Source organism: Nannobrachium achirus, assembly GCF_963921795.1.
Source record: "Nannobrachium achirus genome assembly, chromosome: 9".
Taxonomy (NCBI): domain Eukaryota; kingdom Metazoa; phylum Chordata; class Actinopteri; order Myctophiformes; family Myctophidae; genus Nannobrachium; species Nannobrachium achirus.
In genome coordinates this window covers 60,894,221-60,911,530 of record NC_137818.1, presented here as the reverse complement: position 1 = coordinate 60,911,530, position 17,310 = coordinate 60,894,221, and the positions used below count along the sequence as shown (strand labels likewise).

The window sequence follows — 17,310 nt, the reverse complement described above, 5'->3', positions numbered from 1 at the left end:
GTGGCCTCCTGGTGGAACTATAATAGGCCAAAGTGAAAAGGGTGCCACGTGTTCTAGGGCCTTTCACAGCAATCGGACGCTGCATGCATGATCTGAGGCATTTTGTTCCAAAAATGTGTTTTGTAAAAGTTGACCTGCTGGTGGCGCTATATGGTGGCCGATGTGAAAAGGGTGGCATTTGTTTGATTTATTAGATTTTTTCCTTGACCTAGTGGGAATGAGCGTGCAACATGTCATGCAAATCGCAGGCTGCGTGCATGATTTGAGGCATTTTGTTCAAAACAGAGTAACAGACCAATCCTGCAAACTTTGGAAGCCAATCTTAGCCAATCAGGATGGAATATGGTAAATCGGACGTGCTCCAGATTCATGTTGATCACATGACTGTAGAGATACTGTCTACCGATTTGCGTGATTTGTGGACAAAATCTGTAAGAGTACTGTCCAAAAATGTGTTTTGCAAAAATCGCCCTGATCGTGGCACTAGAACAGGCCCATGTGAAAATGAATTGGACAGGGAGTGTGTGTGCACAGTTTGGCAGTGACCGGGCCAACGGTGCCGGAGATTATCTGGTAACAGACGGACGGACACACACACGGACACTCGGACGGAGACACACACGGACGGACGGACAGGGGCGAAAACATAGTCTCCCATGCCTTCGGCTTGGCGAAGACAAATAGTGATCCATACAATAATCACTAAGATAATCGATAGTTAGCAGCTCTAATATTAATTTTAATAGAATTCTCAATTAGGCAGAAACAGTTAATGCTTGTGTGTTTGTGTGGCAGCATGACTCCAGGTATTACAGTGTGGACCTGGACCGCGGCTCTACCGGCTTTGGGTTCAGCCTTCGGGGGGGCAGTGAGTACAACATGGGTCTGTACGTCCTGGGGCTGATGGAGGGAGGACCCGCTTCACGGAGCCACAAGATACAGGTGGGTTCATTTCCTGCATAATAACAGATTATGAATTGACCTTTATTGATCCAGAGGGGGATTCAGCTGTCATAGCATAGTTGAGTTGAAGTCGACTTTATCGTTTGATAACTTTAACGTCATCACATCACACACAACCCCCCAATTATTTTGGAGGGTCCCCAGATGATTAACTTAATGTGAAACACTGTTTTCTCACTCAACAGTAAACACACCAACATAAAGTTTAAGTGTATAGACTATAGAGGGTATCTGCACATTTCTAAAATGCCAATTTAATGGACAACTTTAGTTTTTTACAACAAGGGTTCATATTTTAGATTGTAATTAAGGAATATAAAAGATAGGTGTTAAAATTATTTCATTTACTTCTTTCTATTGTTTTAGAGATTCTTATTTCAGTGGTTGGGGGCAAGCGTACAAGTGGCTAAATATGTCATTTTACACAGAATAAGCCCAATTCCCAAGATACAACGCAACCTTTCATGGTTGGATGTGACTTATGGGGGCTAGAAGTGTTACTGTAAATAGCAATAAATAAACTGCTGGCTTATTGTGTCTAAAAATACATATTTAGCCACTTGTACGCATGCCCCCATGCGTATGCAATACGCATGCCCCAAATTTTGCACGGTAAACGCGATAAAACAATAGAACGAAGCAAATGAAAACATTTTAACACTCACTTTTTATTTTCTCTTAATTACAATCTAAAATATGAAAAAAACAAAGTTGTCCTTTAAGGACATCTTTAATACCTCTAAAATGACAAATTAAACATTCGCCAAATTGTCAAATATATAGAAAATTTTGAAAATAGCCGATCTGCTATTTTCACAATAGAACGTTTTTTTTTTTTTTTTTTTTACTTCGACTTTTGACTTTCTCTGGTGGGAGTCGACTTGTCGACTTTTTCGTTAATGCCCTACTGTGTCCACCAAGGTTTTTTTTTCCTGAGCACAACATATGGTTTGATTGTTTTCAATGGGAGAGCTGTGTATTTAGGATATGAAAATCCTGGCATTGTGACGAGATGCTGAGGGTCTGCTCTGCGTGATCAAGTAATCTGGCCGCAGAGACTTGGAATATATCTACTACAACTATTACCTATGCGACACTTTGCAAGCTTACAGATTCGCTCCCCAGAATAGGAACACTCACTGTGGTCCAAGTGGTTAAAGGGGAAGACCACCCATTTTCAATATTGGGGTTCGTGTCATTAATATACCTTAGAGGAGTTGTGTGGAAATAGAAAAAAAGTTCCCCCCCTTCTGTGTTGCCTAGAACTGGAGGATTGATTTTGGGGTTTGTATTGTAAAGTACAACTTGATGACATCACACATTGTACTTTACAATACAAACCCCAAAATCAATCCTCCAGTTCTAGGCAACACAGAAGAGGGGGAACTTTTTTTTTTTTCCACACAACTCCTCTAAGGTATATTAATGACATAGTTCAATATTGAAAATGGGTGGTCTTCCCCTTTAAGAGATGTTGAAAATGACGCTGTCGGGCCCTGAGCTTAAACGCAGTGTAATTGATGCCGTTCTGTGTGGTCGTAACAGGTGAGCGATCAGCTGGTGGAGATCAACGGAGACAGCACCGCTGGGATGACCCACAGCCAGGCTGTGGAGCAGATCCGTCGGGGAGGCCACCGCATTCACCTGGTCCTCAAGAGAGGCAACGGCTATGTTCCTGACTATGGTGAGACCTGGTGGGACTGAGTTACTAGGGCCCAAGGTGGAGGAGAGCCTGGAATTATTTTATACTTTAGCTATTGAAAAATAGCAGATATACAAGCTCACAGCGCGGCACCGAGTGCCGCACTGCGAGCTTGTAGATCTGCTATTTTTGAAAAGTCGTGAAAATGTGTGCGAATGTTTGAATTTATGTATTTTTTAAGCGAAGATTAAGTAACTCAAATTTTGCTTCTGGGGGGTCCCTGGAACTAAATATTTTGGATTGGGGTCCGTGGCCAAATACATATCATTTTGGGGGTCCTTCACATGAAAAGGTTTGAGCACCACTGACATAGAAACATAGGTTTTTCAAAAAACCTTAGAAGGATTTGAAATAATCAAAGACAAATTTCACGATTCTTCAAAAATAGCAGATCTACAAGCTCGCAGCGCGGCACTCGGTGCCGCGCTGTGAGCTTGTATATCTGCTATTTTTCAATAGTTAAAGTACCCAGGGCCCATAATTTGGTGCGACACCCCTGGGTCTATGTAGAATAGAGTTCTGTAATGGGGAGGTCCGAGGACGGATCTGTACATTTGTGCAATTTCAGAGTTCCGATTTTATAACACAGACTGGGGTCTCAGAGATTGTATTGTATTGTATCAAATGGAGGTCCGTGGCTTCATGCAATATAAAACTGGGGGTCCTTCATATCAAAACATTTGAGAAACAACTGCTATAGCAAAGGCTCCGATTAACAAGCCACAAAAAACGGACAACCTGTCCCCGTTCTGAGTTAGCTCAGGTAGCTTCTGTAGCGCCGTCTCTACGCACCTGCAGCAAATGGTGGATGGACCGGAATGTGTCTCCTTTTTTCAAATAGGCATTTTGTCAGCACAGTGTTTGTTAGTCACTACACGTTCTCTGGCAATCTGGGATGTACAGCCCATAAAGTTCTAGAGTGGGTGGGTGTGGCGAGTGAGCAGCAGCTAATTTGCCTTTAAAGCTGCAGACACCGAAACGGCCTGCAGAAAAGGACTGAGGCAGGGAAAAATAGGCATGCTACTGTTAGTCCATTGGCCAGACGGGTTGTCGGTATCAAAAAGGTGTCAAATGTTACCATGCATTTTTGAAAAGCTCTATATCTGTAGATTATATTTTGGTATGATAACCCTTTCTTAGACACAGCTAAATTGGTGTCATCAGCCGCTGGAGTTGGTGTCCCATTAACATTACATTACAGGGGAAAAAAGCAAAAAAATAATCTGCTTTTAGTAGCATAAGAGGGGTCAAACTAGGGGTTTGTCATGATGCCGAATCCATTGCAAGCATTTGTTTTGCACAAAAAACATTCCTTGGGCTACAAATGGCCTCAGAAGACGATGCATGTATGGGTGTGCATTCATGTTAGTCAGAGGCCTTAGGGTTTTATTTCTCATGCTAATCAGTCTAAAAGCGCCAAATTTTGCACAGATGTAGCTCAGGGCATGCTCTAATGATTTAGTTAGGGCGCCCGAGTCGGTGACCTTCGGGGTCGCCACAGCTCCAGAAAAACAATGGTTTAGTGATGAAAAGTGATGAGTCATCACTTTTCAGAGTTTTGTGGATGTTTTCTGGAGCCCGAAGGTCACCGACTCGGGCGCCCTAGCTAAATCATTAGAGCATGCCCTGGGCTACATCTGTGCAAAATGTGGCGCTTTTAGACTGATTAGCATGAGAAATAAAACCCTAAGGCCTCCGACTAACATGAATGCACACACCCATACATGCATCGTCTTCTGAGGCCATTTATAGCCCAAGGAATGTTTTTTTGTGCAAAACAGATGCTTGCAATGGATTCGGCATCATGAAAACCCCCTAGTTTGACCCCTCTTATGCTACTAAAAGCAGATTCATCTTTTTACCTTTTTTCCTGTAATGTAATGTTAATGGGACACCAACTCTAGAGGCTGATAACACCAATTTAGCTGTGTCTAAGAAAGGGTTATCATACCAAAATATAATCTACATATATAGAGCTTTTCAAAAATGCATGGTAACCTTTGCCACCTTTTTGATACCGACAACCCGTCTGGCCCATGGACTATGTAGTATAACGTCCAAGACAGGGACGTGCTGGCCATTGGGAAAAGCGGGACAACTCCCGAACGGCCGGTTCATTCCCGGCCGGTCCAGGCCGGCCATTAGGAAAAAAAATAAAATAAAATGTCGGCCTTCGTTCCATTTTGGGGGATGGGCGGCCAACAAAGTAAATTGTCATTGTCGGGCAGAAACCTTGTATCTCCAAGTTTCAAATTTGTACATTTTTTCCAAAGCAAAGCCCTGCTTCATCATACAAGGCTGTTGCACAAAAGTAGTGAAAACAGCTGATCTACAAGCACACAAAGCCTCGCACCTGTGTGCTTGTAGATCTGCTGTTTTCACTCGTTTAAATCATTTTTAAAATGATAAATACCAAACAAACGGTTTTGGACATAAGGTTTCCACCCGACAACAACAAAATATAACTCATGTAATTGGCCCACTGGCTTGTCACTTGTCATGATCTGAAATGGCAAATCGTTGAGTAGCTGCAGCGCTATAGAGAGATCTCTCTCTCTATAGCGCGCAATGAGGGCCTCTCCAACTCTTTTCCCCGGGCTGAATCAGGGGCCCAGCATGTCCCTGGTCCAGGATTCAAACCCAGGGACACTGAAGCCAAACAAAACAAATCTTATCCACTAGCTTGAACCATTAAGACCCGAGGCCGATTCTAAAAATGTCTTCTAAACACCTAACCGTCTGGAAAATGTACAGATGCTTTCCCAGATTGAATGGGCTAAAGGGGAAGATATTCCTTTATGCCTTTTTGATCTGCAGGCAGAGGCTCTGAGCCACTCTGCTACGCTGGAATGCACAATTTTCTGCTAACAACTTAAAAGACATGTTTTGTGGGGTCAGATGTTTGGCCTATCCAGATTGGAATTAGATCATATTTCTTTATTTTTTTCTTCTTCTTCTGAACAGCACAAAATCACACGGAAACTGAGTTTTGCTAATCAGATTTGACTCTCCTTCCCTTGGCCTTTTTCAGACTGCATAAAACCAATTCAGCTCCAATCTGGATAGAAAATCAGATTTGGCCTGGATGTGGGCTGCCAGTCTGAACAAGCTAGGTCACATATAGTCCTATATTGACTCGTAGAAAAGGAGTATAATATGGGACCTTTACAACCAAGTAAACTTTACCTTTTGCATGCTGAGATAAGCGGAACCTCTGCTTTGTCTGTCAGACACCTTGCTCTAGGGGTGGAATCTGTTTCTTCTTTTCTTCTCAGGGTTAAAAGCTTACTGTACATTCATCTAATCTTATCCTTTTTACTGTCCCCCTTGGGGGTGTTTATTTAATATCTGCCCTCTTGCTTCTGGTTTATTTAATCTTCCGGTACTATAATTCAGTGGTTCTCAACCTGTGGGTCGGGACCCCAAGGGTCCCCAGATGATTAACTTAATGTGCAACATTGTTTTCTCACTCAACAGTGAACAAACCAACATAACGTTTAAGTGTATATAGAGGGTATTGGCACATTTCTAAAGTTACAATTTAAGGACCTTTTAATACCTCTAAAATTACAAATTAAACATTGGCCAAATTGTCAACTATTAGAGGTGGAAATTGATCTACATGCTCACAACGCCTCGCAACGCGAGGCGTTGTGAGCATGTAGATCTGCTATTTTCACAATAGAACCGTGTTATACAAAATGTAATGCCTCAACTCTTAGTGCTCGTCAGGGTGGGGGGTCCCCAGTTTAAATATGATTTTTGGGGGGGGTCGCGGCCTGAAAAGGTTGAGAACCGCTGCTATAAATAACCCTGTCTCCACTTTGCACTTCACCTGTTCTATTTGACTTACTTCCTGCTTCCTGTCGCTCCACACTTTCTCTTCCTGTGTCCTCTCTTCTTCTTCTTCTTCTTCAGTGGAACTGTCCAGTTTGTCTCTGTGTATGACCAACTCCAAGCTGGGCGAGCCTTGCTTCTATGTGATCGGACGGACCGAGAATACGCGGTTGGTAGTCGTTCCTGTTAGTTCTCAACGTTTTCTGTCTTTTCTACACTCACTCACTCCGCTCGCGCTAACGCTTGATTTGTACGCGGTCGTGTACGACGGCTACCGTCGCTCGCCCCGCCCCAAAATAGCAGATCTAAAAAAAAAAAGGAAGGAAACTTGAATTCGGTCCATTATATCTCCCCTTTAATAATACCAATTTGTGTGTTTTATACCATTTTCATCGTTGATTCGTCACCTTTACAACGAGGTACAGCTTGTCAGCATCTGGCATTCGAGGCATGAGCTACACTACCAAACGTGTGGGTAGCGCCGACCAAGATTTTGCCAAAATGGCTTGCAATATTCTGTTCTGTTGGCATTTACTCTCGTTTTGGGCTTCCCTGACACTGAGCTTAACATTAACAAAGTGTAAAAATGGCCAATACGTGTTGTTTTGTCTTTTCCTTATTACTGTGGGAGAGTGCAATCATTCAATGAACCAAGCAGCAAAGGTGAACACCAAAAGAACGGTATTGCAGGCCAGCCAGGCCATTTTGACCAGTTTTGGCTGTGTTGCTCATTCCACGAATGCCAGATCCTTACAATCTGTACCTTGTTGTAAAGGTGACAAATCAACGATAACAATGATATAAAACACAATACAAATTGGTATTATTAAAGGGGAGATATAATGGATGTCAAGTTTCCTTTCTTTTTGTGCTGAGATTGCGTTGTGAGATCACTATTTTTGGGTTTGCTACGCGGACGGTCCTACGACTAAGTATAAATCTGAACCTTCCAGTGTGTGTCCCTGTGTGTACTGTACAGTATGTGTTGAAAACGTCCTCATTTGTGACATCACAACCCCCCCCCCCCCCCCCCTCCCCCTTCACCATACACAGCGATTTTTTCGATAGCGTGACGGGAGTAGAATTAGAATTTAATCTCCTACTATTTTATTTTACTACTGAGACTTACCGAGGTTCTCAATGTGAGGTGTGGGGACACCCAGTCCCAGGGCATCCCCCCCGTGATAAGCCACACTGAACGCACTCTACAAAGTCACGCCCACTGCACTCACTACACCGAGCACACACCCGGTGCGCATTTCCGAACGCACCCTATGTTAAGTTTAGTCTGGAACACTCAAGGTAAAGTAGATTTAACCATTTTATTGCAACAAATGGAATACAGTTAAACTTGGCGTTATTATGGCTCCGCTCTATTAAAGGAGTAGTTCACCCCCAAAATGCCTTTTTTTCTATTGATTACACACGCCATGGAGACTTGAGTTGAATAATCCTTTTATTTGTATTTTTGTAGTTTTTTTTTTGTATTTGTCACATTCCTAAGACAAAAGATTTATTATAGTACAAGTACCCCCATTGATTCCAGATGGGGACCCAAATGCGTTTGGGTCCCCATCCGGAATCAGTGGGGGTAGATTCATTGTAATCAAATTATTGTCTTAGGAATGCGACAAAAAACTTAAGATATTATTGAACTCAAGTCTCCATGGTGTGAGTAATCAATAGAAAAAAGTAATTTTGGGGGTGAACTACTCCTTTAAGATGTTCTCCAAATGTAGTCATTTAAATTACCATTATTATATTTACAAGTAAATACAATTTAGAGAGAGACCCCACTATAATGTAGCCTCGTACCCGCCCTCTTCCGGAAACCATCCTGGAGAACGGTAGTTGGTCGTTTACTAGGCTAACTATAATGGCTATTTTGATCAGAGTCTCTCAAACATTATCGATTGGGGAGTCAGAGACAGAATCTTGTCAAATGGATGTCTGTGGCCTAATCTGTATTACTATATCAATCTGGTGGTCTCTGACAAAACAAAAAGAAGGCTGAGAATCCAGTGTTTCCACATAGGACAGGGTTGTAAACCAGCGCGTGCTGCGGGGCATAGGATGTGTACAGGTGTGGTGTGTTTCAGAACAACACCGGGTCACCCGGAGGTTTGGTGCAGACAGCAGCTGTTGTCACACAAGCTGAAGTAACACAGGCTCATGCAGAGATGCACTCTGGGAACTCTCGCTACGCTGCCTACACTGAACTCAGGGACGTGCTGGCCATTGGGAAAAGCAGGACAACTCCCGAACGGCCGGTTCATTCTTGGGCCGGTCCAGGCCGGGCCATTAGGAAAAAATTAAACTGTTTGCACAAAAGTAGTGAAAACAGCAGATCTACAAGCACACAACGCCTCGCACCGCGAGGCGTTGTGTGCTTGTAGATCGGCTGTTTTCACTAGTTTAAATAATTTTTTAAATGATAAATACAAAACAAACGATTTTGGACATACAAGATTTCCACCCGACAACAACGAAATATAGGCCTAATTCATGTAATTGGCCCACTGGCTTGTCACTTGTCATGATCTGAAATGGCAAATCTTTGAGTAGCAGAAAGATCTCTCTATAGCGCGCAATGGGGGCCTCTTCAACTCTTTTTCCCCGGGCTGAATCAGGGGCCCAGCACGTCCCTGACTGAACTTTACACGAACACTGAGGTTGTTATTGTGTAAAAACACATTACATAATGAGGTGTCAACAGTGGTGTAAAGTAAGTAAAGTAGTGGTGTACAAAGAATTAACGTACTGTACTTGAGTACAATTTTGAGGTATTTTTACCTTTTACCTTTATTATTTCCAATTTTCACTCCACTAGATCTCAGAGGAAAATATTGTACTTTTACTCCACTACAATTATTTGAAAACTTTAGTTACTAGTTACTTTTAGATTTGGATTATTATTACAAAACAATACATTAACCCTATATATATATTTCAGCCATAATGAAAGTATACAATGTACAACCTCACATTGTGAGCTTGTAGATCGGCTGTTTTCAAAGGATTTTTATAAAATTCTTGCATATTTTGAAAACCTGTGAAACGAGACTTTCTGCATAATGAGTACTTTCTACTTTTGGTACTTTCATTACATGTTGATACAGATACCTTGCACTTTTACTCAAGTAAATTGTGAATTCCAACCTTTTACTTGGAGTATTTCTTCATTGCAGCATTGATACTTTTACTCAAGTGAAATAATAATAACACATTACATAATAATATGTCGAATAGGGCTGTCACGAATCGATTATGACATTTTACATGGCGATTAATTGTCACTCAAATAATTTCGATTAGCGATTTAATTGTGTTTTTGTCGTTGACAATTACATTTCTGTCTGGCTTATAGGCTTTGAAGTTGCACATAGCAGATATGACACATAACCTAAATATACAAAGAAATGAAGGACATATTTGACAACTTTCTACTTAAAAAAAGAATATTGATAATGGAAATAGCCGATCTACAAGCTCACAACGCGTCGCATCGCGACGCGTTGTGAGCTTGTAGATCTGCTATTTCCACTACTTTTTACTACAAAAAAATATATATGAACCTTTTTCAACATGGACACGATTATGACGATTATGAAAAATTATCGCGATCATCTCAAATAATTGTGATTAGACGATTATTATGTAATAATTGTGACAGCCCTAATGTCGACCCCCCCTCTCACTCACTCTGTCTGTCTCTCTCTCTCTCTCTGTCTTACCTTCCCTCTTCCTTCCATCCTTCCATCCTTCCATCCTTCCATCCATCCACCCACCCATCCATCCATCCATCCATCCATCCATCCATCCATCCACCCATCCCCCCATCAGGCCGTGAGCACGGAGTCACCTCCCCCTCCCTCCGGCGGCGGCCCCAGCGGCGACGCCCCCCAGAGGAGCAGAGTGTGGCTGCAGTAGAGGAGGCCGCTCGGCGGAGGAGGCCCCGCAGCTCCGCCAGGAAGGAGACGGAGAAGGAGAAGGAGAGGTCCAGGAGGAGCAGGTCTTCAACGGGACACGAGAGAAGAGGAGGAGAGGAGAGGAGAGGGAGAGGATGGCACTCGGAGGGAGAAGGAGGAGGAGAAGGAAGCCCGAAGGAGGCCAGGCAGGAGGAGAGGGAGAGACACGGCGAGAGGAGGAGACGCCAGGAGAGGAGCAGCACGCGCACAGGAGGAGGAGAGAGCGTCCCAGGCAGCCCAAGGCCCAGGCAGGAGGAGAGGGAGAGACACACTGAGAGGAAACGCCAGGAGAGGAGCAGCACGCGCACGGGAGGAGGAGGAGAGAGGAGGAGCAGGAGCGAGGGGACGAGGAAGAGGAGCGGAGAGAGGAGGGCAAGGAGCCGGGAGAGGAAGAGGGGAAGCAAAGAGAAGAGAGGAGGGAGTGAGGCGAGAGGCAGGAGTAGAAAGAAGAGAGGGGAGAGTGAGGAGCGGAAGAGGAGAGGAGAGGGTGAGGAGATTAAGGTGAGCGAAGAGGGGAGAGGAGAGAGTGAGGTGAGGAAGAAAAACGAAGAGGGGACAGGAGAGGGTGAGGAGATTAAGAGGAGCGAAGAGGGGAGAGGAGATGATGAGAAGAGAGGGGAGAGCGAGGAGAGAGGTACGCGGCCGGAGAACACAGAGACGCAGGGAGACGACGGGGAAGAGCAGGAGGAGGTGGTGGAGCTTCCGCAGGAGGAGGACGTGAAGGGAGAGAAGGAGGAGGAGTCAGGGAGAGAGGAGGAGGAGCACAAGGCTCTTCTGCCCCTCCCAAACCGTGAGCAGAGGCTGCCCCACCCCAAGGAGAAGGAGGCGGATAACGAAAGTGTGTTTGGAGGAAGGAGGCCCAGCGTCCATCAGATGCAGTCTGACGAGGAGGAGGATAAGGAGGTATTTGGAGGAAGGTCTCCCGGCATCCATCGGAGCGAGAGGTATGAGGAGCTGCAGCCGAAGGAGGGGCACGAAGACGCATTTGGAGCAAGGAGGCCCAGCGTCCATCGGAAGCAGCCGGACGGCGTCTGGCACGACAGCAACAGCCAGAGAGGAGGCGAGGAGGAAGAGGAGGAGGAGGTACAGAGCGGAGGACGGAGGACAGAGGAAGAGCGGCGGCAGACATTCGACAATTATCCGGCTCGCGGCGATTCCGTTTCCCCCTCTCCTCTGCCGGGACGTCTGTTAACCCCTCCTCCTCGGAGAGGAGAAGCCTTCTCCTTCCTCTCCTCCTCCTCCACCTGGTCCGTAGCAGAGCCGCCACCGCCCGACGAGGAGGAGGACGATTCCGGCTCCGAGGGAACCGATGATGGCAGCACGTCCGCCGCCAGCGTCTCAGGTCTCTCTCTGGCCCCTGCCGGGCTGCCGGGCCCCTCGTGGCTGACACCCAGCCAGCACAGGATGGCGCCGCTGGGACCACCGGGCATGGCAGGGAGGAGGAGATGGTCGTGACGTGACGTGACGTGACGTGACGTGACGTGACGTGACGTGACGTGACGTGCAGCAGAATACTGTCACCGTACTAATCTGTGACTGTTACTGTGTCGCCCAAGCAGGGTGACTCTGCTGGGTTTAAACGGATCCCGACTTTCCCTGCAAAACATCTCGCACTGCTTCTAATTATTTTTCTCTGTCACATTTTTGGCCAAATAGTAGTATAACTTAATATTCTTTGTGCCTTTTTACAGCTAACTTCTGGCTGATGTTAGATAAATAATAAATATATAAATTATATATATATATATGTATGTATGTATGTTTGTGTAGAAATATATTACATGATCATCTTTAAATAGTTCCGGGGCCAATTCGGTGAAATGTCTTTTAAAATGCTCCTGTGAATTAACAATCACTCTCTCTCTCTCTCTCTCTCTCTCTCTCTCTCTCTCTCTCTCTCTCTCTCTCTCTCTCTCTCTCTCTCTCTCTCATCATCATGTTTCTCACCCCGCTTTATGTTTGCTGCTGTTGTGACGGGCATTTCTGGGACACAGAAGGTGCTGCAGAGTCAGACACCCTGGTTCTGGTTCTATCCTCTGTTCCGCTGTCATTTGTGACCTGCCAAAATATAGCGTCACTGTCTGTAAACTGCTGTTACGTTTATTACCAGTATAGGCCAGTGGTTCTCAAACTTTGAAATTTGAAGGGCTCCCCTTAACTTTGACAGTGTACACATGGAACCAAATGGACCCGTTAGGGTTCATTTGGTTCCATTTGTACACTGTCAGAGTTACAGACTTGTATGGGTCAATTTAGACCCCCTTAAAGGAACCTATAGAGTCCCTGAAATCCACTTCGAGTGGTATAGGCTATACTAGGTTTGGCTCTTGCTAATGAACAAACAGCAGTGATTTACATTTGGACATTGGCATTAATGTGTAATCCACAAGATTGGTCACATATTCCGGCAGGTCACCAAGTTCTCTGTAACAACGCCATGCTTGAGGACAGGGAGGACAGAGGAGGAGAGGAGGCAGAAATTCGGCAATTCAGCTTGTGGCGATTCTGTTTCCCCCTCTTCTCTGCTGCCCCCTGCTGAGGAAAGGCTGCGTATGGCATCAAGGTATATACCTCAATGATACTGAGCAATAATAATGCAACAGTCCAAGGTCCGCTATTACATGCCTCATTTTGACTCTGTCGCTTGTCTGAGCCGATCAGCTCTTTGTCTGCAAGAAGTGACATCCTCGCGCGACAGAGTATAGCCTAGGAATCAATCATTACTCTACGTGGGGTTTGAAGAGAATATGCGGTGCTCTTTGTACAAGGTCTGCTATTGGTCTAAACATCCATGGACAATTGCCTATAGCCTCGTGATATTGTTCAAGGAAAATATTGGATTGTGATTCATTTCAATGCAAATCCTTTTTTTGACAGCAGGTATATAATAAAGTATATTCTGTAAATATTTATAATGAAATAAATGACCGAATCTATTGTACATATTCTACTTATTGGAGCCCTGATTTGTATGGTGTAATAATATATTATGATGAAGCCTATATATAAATATGACACACGTGTGCTACCATTAATGTGTAGCCTGTATGAATTAACCAAGGCTCACATGAAGGCTTGCGATTGTAAACACAGATGAAGAATTATATTATAATTATCGTTCATGTTTTCATGAAATGAATGTTTTTTTTATATATATATATATGCTGCTTGGGTGTGATGGATTAATACTTTGTGTTCTGTGTACACAACGTGCATTTAATTACTTTCAACCTAGTGTATTTTGTTTTCAAAATTTCCCCAAAATTAATTGATGCGTCGCAAGCTTGGAGATTTTTTAGCTATTTTTGCGCAACACTGTAGTAGTACAAAGATGTAAAAATAGATCTTAAGTTGTTGAATTAACACTGAGGCAGGACCACTGTCTAGATTCCAGATATTTTGATGACACGCCTAAAATAGGGACTCCAGGTTGAAAGTGGTAAGAAATCGGGACAGATCAAATAAAGTTTAAACAATGGCTGGTATATAGGCGAGAAAGACAAGCAAGTCACAGCCCTAACAAGTATTTAAAAAAGTCTTACTCAAGTAAAGTACAAATCCTCAGAAACTTTACTTAAAGGGGAAGACCACCCATTTTAAATATTGAACTATGTCATTAATATATACCTTATAGGACTTATAGGACTACAACATCACACCGTTGTACTTTACAATACAAACCCCCAAATCAATGTTCCAGTTCTAGGCAACACAGAAGGGGGGGAACTGTTTTTCTTATTTCCACACAACTCCTCTCTAAGTTATATTAATGACATAGTTCAATATTGAAAATGGGTGGTCTTCCCCTTTAAGTACAGTACTCCAGTAAATGTAGTCTCCAGTTACATGGCTGGAGCCGTTGAGCCATGAAAGCTTCTAGTTATGGAAATAACTGAGGCCTATGCAGGTACATACTCTGAGCTCACTGTTGCATTCTGGGAGGACAATAAAACAGAACATATTTCTTGGTTTTTAGTTTTTAGTTTTTCACTCATTTTCCAGTGTATTTTGGAAGAGAGCAACGTTATGAGATCTATCCACATGGGGCGATGCTGTGAGAAGTTATTTTTCTACAAGAATATATTTATTAGATAGGCCTACTCAGGTTTTCAGATAGGCTACACAGTAACATCCTCACTGTTCATTTACCGGTAACTCTGAGAATGAGAGTGTAAAAATGGATTAATTAAGGGCCACTTTTTACAGAAATTACAGGATTTTGCTGCGTACTTTGCTCTAATTAAGTCATTTGGGCAAAAGAAAGAAACATCTATTCATGTATTTAATTCAGTCATTCATACAGTTTCTTACAATTATTTTACATCTGTGGGTGTGGGCTGTGTTATGTTTGATCTTTATGGCAACATAAGGAAACCTAAGACTGTTGAAAGCCTCTATGTGTTTGAATATGAATATCTGAAGGTTGTAATGCATTTTAACCAACTTTAGCAAAGAATTAATGTGTAAAGGAATTTCCTTGTGTGCCCTGACCTTCAGTTATTGTTATGCTGCTCAGAACGTGATGGCACAGTCAGTCGACTTAATCATTATTATGATCAATTATTATTAATATTAATTGCCTACTATTATTATATTGATGACCGAGAACATAATGACCAGAACAATCTAGTTAACATGATACCTATTTTCTACTTTTTCTTTATGTTTTCATTTCCAAAGGGAGACCTGTGTCTATAAATAAACTGTAAACACATTCTAATAAACTGCAAATAAATGAGAACATTTGATGGATGCTTTCCCCCAGTGGTGTGTGTGTGTGTGTGTGTGTGTGTGTGTGTGTGTGTGTGTGTGTGTGTGTGTGTGTGTGTGTGTGCGTGTGTGTGTGTGTGTGTGTGTGTGTGTGTGTGTGTGTGTGTGTGCGTGCATGCGTGCGTGCGTGCGTGTGTGTTTTATGTAGTTATGTATAGCAATAACCAACTATAGACATGGACAGTAGAGGGCAGCACTGTTTAAGTGGAGCTACACTATGCATGGATCCAATAGTAAACTTGAAATAGTATCCTATCTATCTTAAAAGGTAGGTAGGTGTATAGGTCTACGTAATTTGTGTTGTAGTAGCCTACTATGACACTGTCGACGAAGTAGGCCTATACATTAGGCCTTCAATAGGCTGCTACATGCACCAGCAGACCATAATAGCCATACATGGAATGATGTTAGGCCTACTTTATTGTAGACATGTAGGCCTATACTACGATAGACCTATAACATTTTGTGTCAGTGTCAGAGAGTGCTATCTTTCGCAGGTAGAAATAGGCTACATATTTTGTGTATAGATTCTAGAATGGTGTGCTTATTTATAGGCAGGGAAGAATGAAAGTCAGCCTGGAGCAGAGCTGACCATGTTCGCTTAATAATGGATATCATGTGAATAAGGGATTTCACATTTCTCCATCTCATAATATGTAGGCCTATTATGACATGGAGAAATGTGAAATATTAGTAGGCCTATCCTATAAGGGCGCGTGACACCTGCTGCATTGAGTTCCACTATAAGATAACATGAAGTGAACACTTAATGAACGTGCGTCACCCTGAGGCCATGTGTAATTCCGCTTACACTGACACGCTTTAATTAAATCATATGCGAAATAGAGCCAAGCCACATAGCCTAATGACAGCCTGACAGCATGACAATGATGCACTGGCTTTTTTGATTGCCAGAGATTTAGTCAAAAATACAAAAACAACAAACACAATTAATAAAACCATCAACCATGCATAATTTTTTATGTATTTTGTATTTATTTTTTGCTGTGGGCTGATGCTCTATAATATTACGTTTACTTGGGTTAACACATAATATACATTCGGACTTGGAACATATTGTTTTCGGAGATTGATGAATGTGCTATCTTACTTTGACTGCAGGAGCGCTCCTGCGTGTTTGACTTGGAGGCGCTCTCTCGACCAGCGGCGTCAGTTCAGAAAAAGCTATGGCAACATGACTGGTGTCTTGCACGCGCGCGACACCAGTCATGTTGCCATACCTTAGCAACAGGCACGATTACAGTAGATTTTATCATTTCCCCCTATAGCCAAGGTATGGCAGCTGCCATAGCTTGCCATACCCAATTTGACGCCTCTGCTCTCGACAGGAGGAGCGCTCCTGAGGAAAGCGCGCTCGCATCTTTGCATTTTCTGACACGCAAAGATAGAGAGGAGTGAATTGAATTCCCACCGTTATTTCTGCGCCATTAACAGAGACAGGAGAGGACCGCCAATCTGGAAGGGCAACAACAGCGACGCGTTCCACCAAAGACGGCTGAACCATCGTTTCGTGTAGAACAGGTTGAAGAAACAACGTGACCGTGGCTCCATTTGAAGTAGCCTTATTGATGCCACCTGCGAACGGAACCTCGACGCGACGTTACGCGTAAAGTAGGTGACATGCTAGACCTAGGCCTACATATTTGATATAGTTTTGGGGCAATCGAAATAGGTAGACGAGAAGCTGGACGGACTTTTTCCTATGATGTCAAGTAGTTGCCTAAAAAAACATGGATGAGATTATGGACGTAGACGGTGCTCGTGGAAAAGCACTTCTTTGCGTGAGGAACTGAACTCCGAGCGCTTGGATGATAATTGGGTTCGGCCGCGCCAGAGTGCTGGGATTTGGACATCAGATATGAACTTAAGTGATTTGGTCACACTTGTTTCGTCTTTGGTGAGGAAGGATCACGAGACATGGGGTGAGAGCTGAGATGAATCACCGTGGGGACATTTTAACGTGGGAGGGAACATGTTTTTTTCTCTGTTATGTAATGCTTCACAAATCCTGATAATTAGAGGAGGATCATAGCTAACTACTCCCCCACA

The 17,310-nt window shown here is 43.5% G+C and overlaps 1 protein-coding gene across 1 annotated transcript in view; it reads left to right on the top strand.

The window, feature by feature from the left end:
* magixb (MAGI family member, X-linked b) overlaps positions 1 to 11,925 on the top strand; it is a gene marked incomplete at both ends in the record, with an annotated part of 157,562 nt that extends 145,637 nt beyond the window's left edge. The window contains 5 exons of the mRNA XM_080732953.1: positions 796 to 942; positions 2,509 to 2,647; positions 6,584 to 6,687; positions 8,602 to 8,730; positions 10,393 to 11,925. Of these exons, the coding sequence (XP_080589079.1) occupies positions 796 to 942; positions 2,509 to 2,647; positions 6,584 to 6,687; positions 8,602 to 8,730; positions 10,393 to 11,925 (2,052 nt within the window). The remainder of the gene's footprint in view (positions 1 to 795; positions 943 to 2,508; positions 2,648 to 6,583; positions 6,688 to 8,601; positions 8,731 to 10,392) is intronic.
* Between the last annotated feature and the right edge of the window lie 5,385 nt (positions 11,926 to 17,310).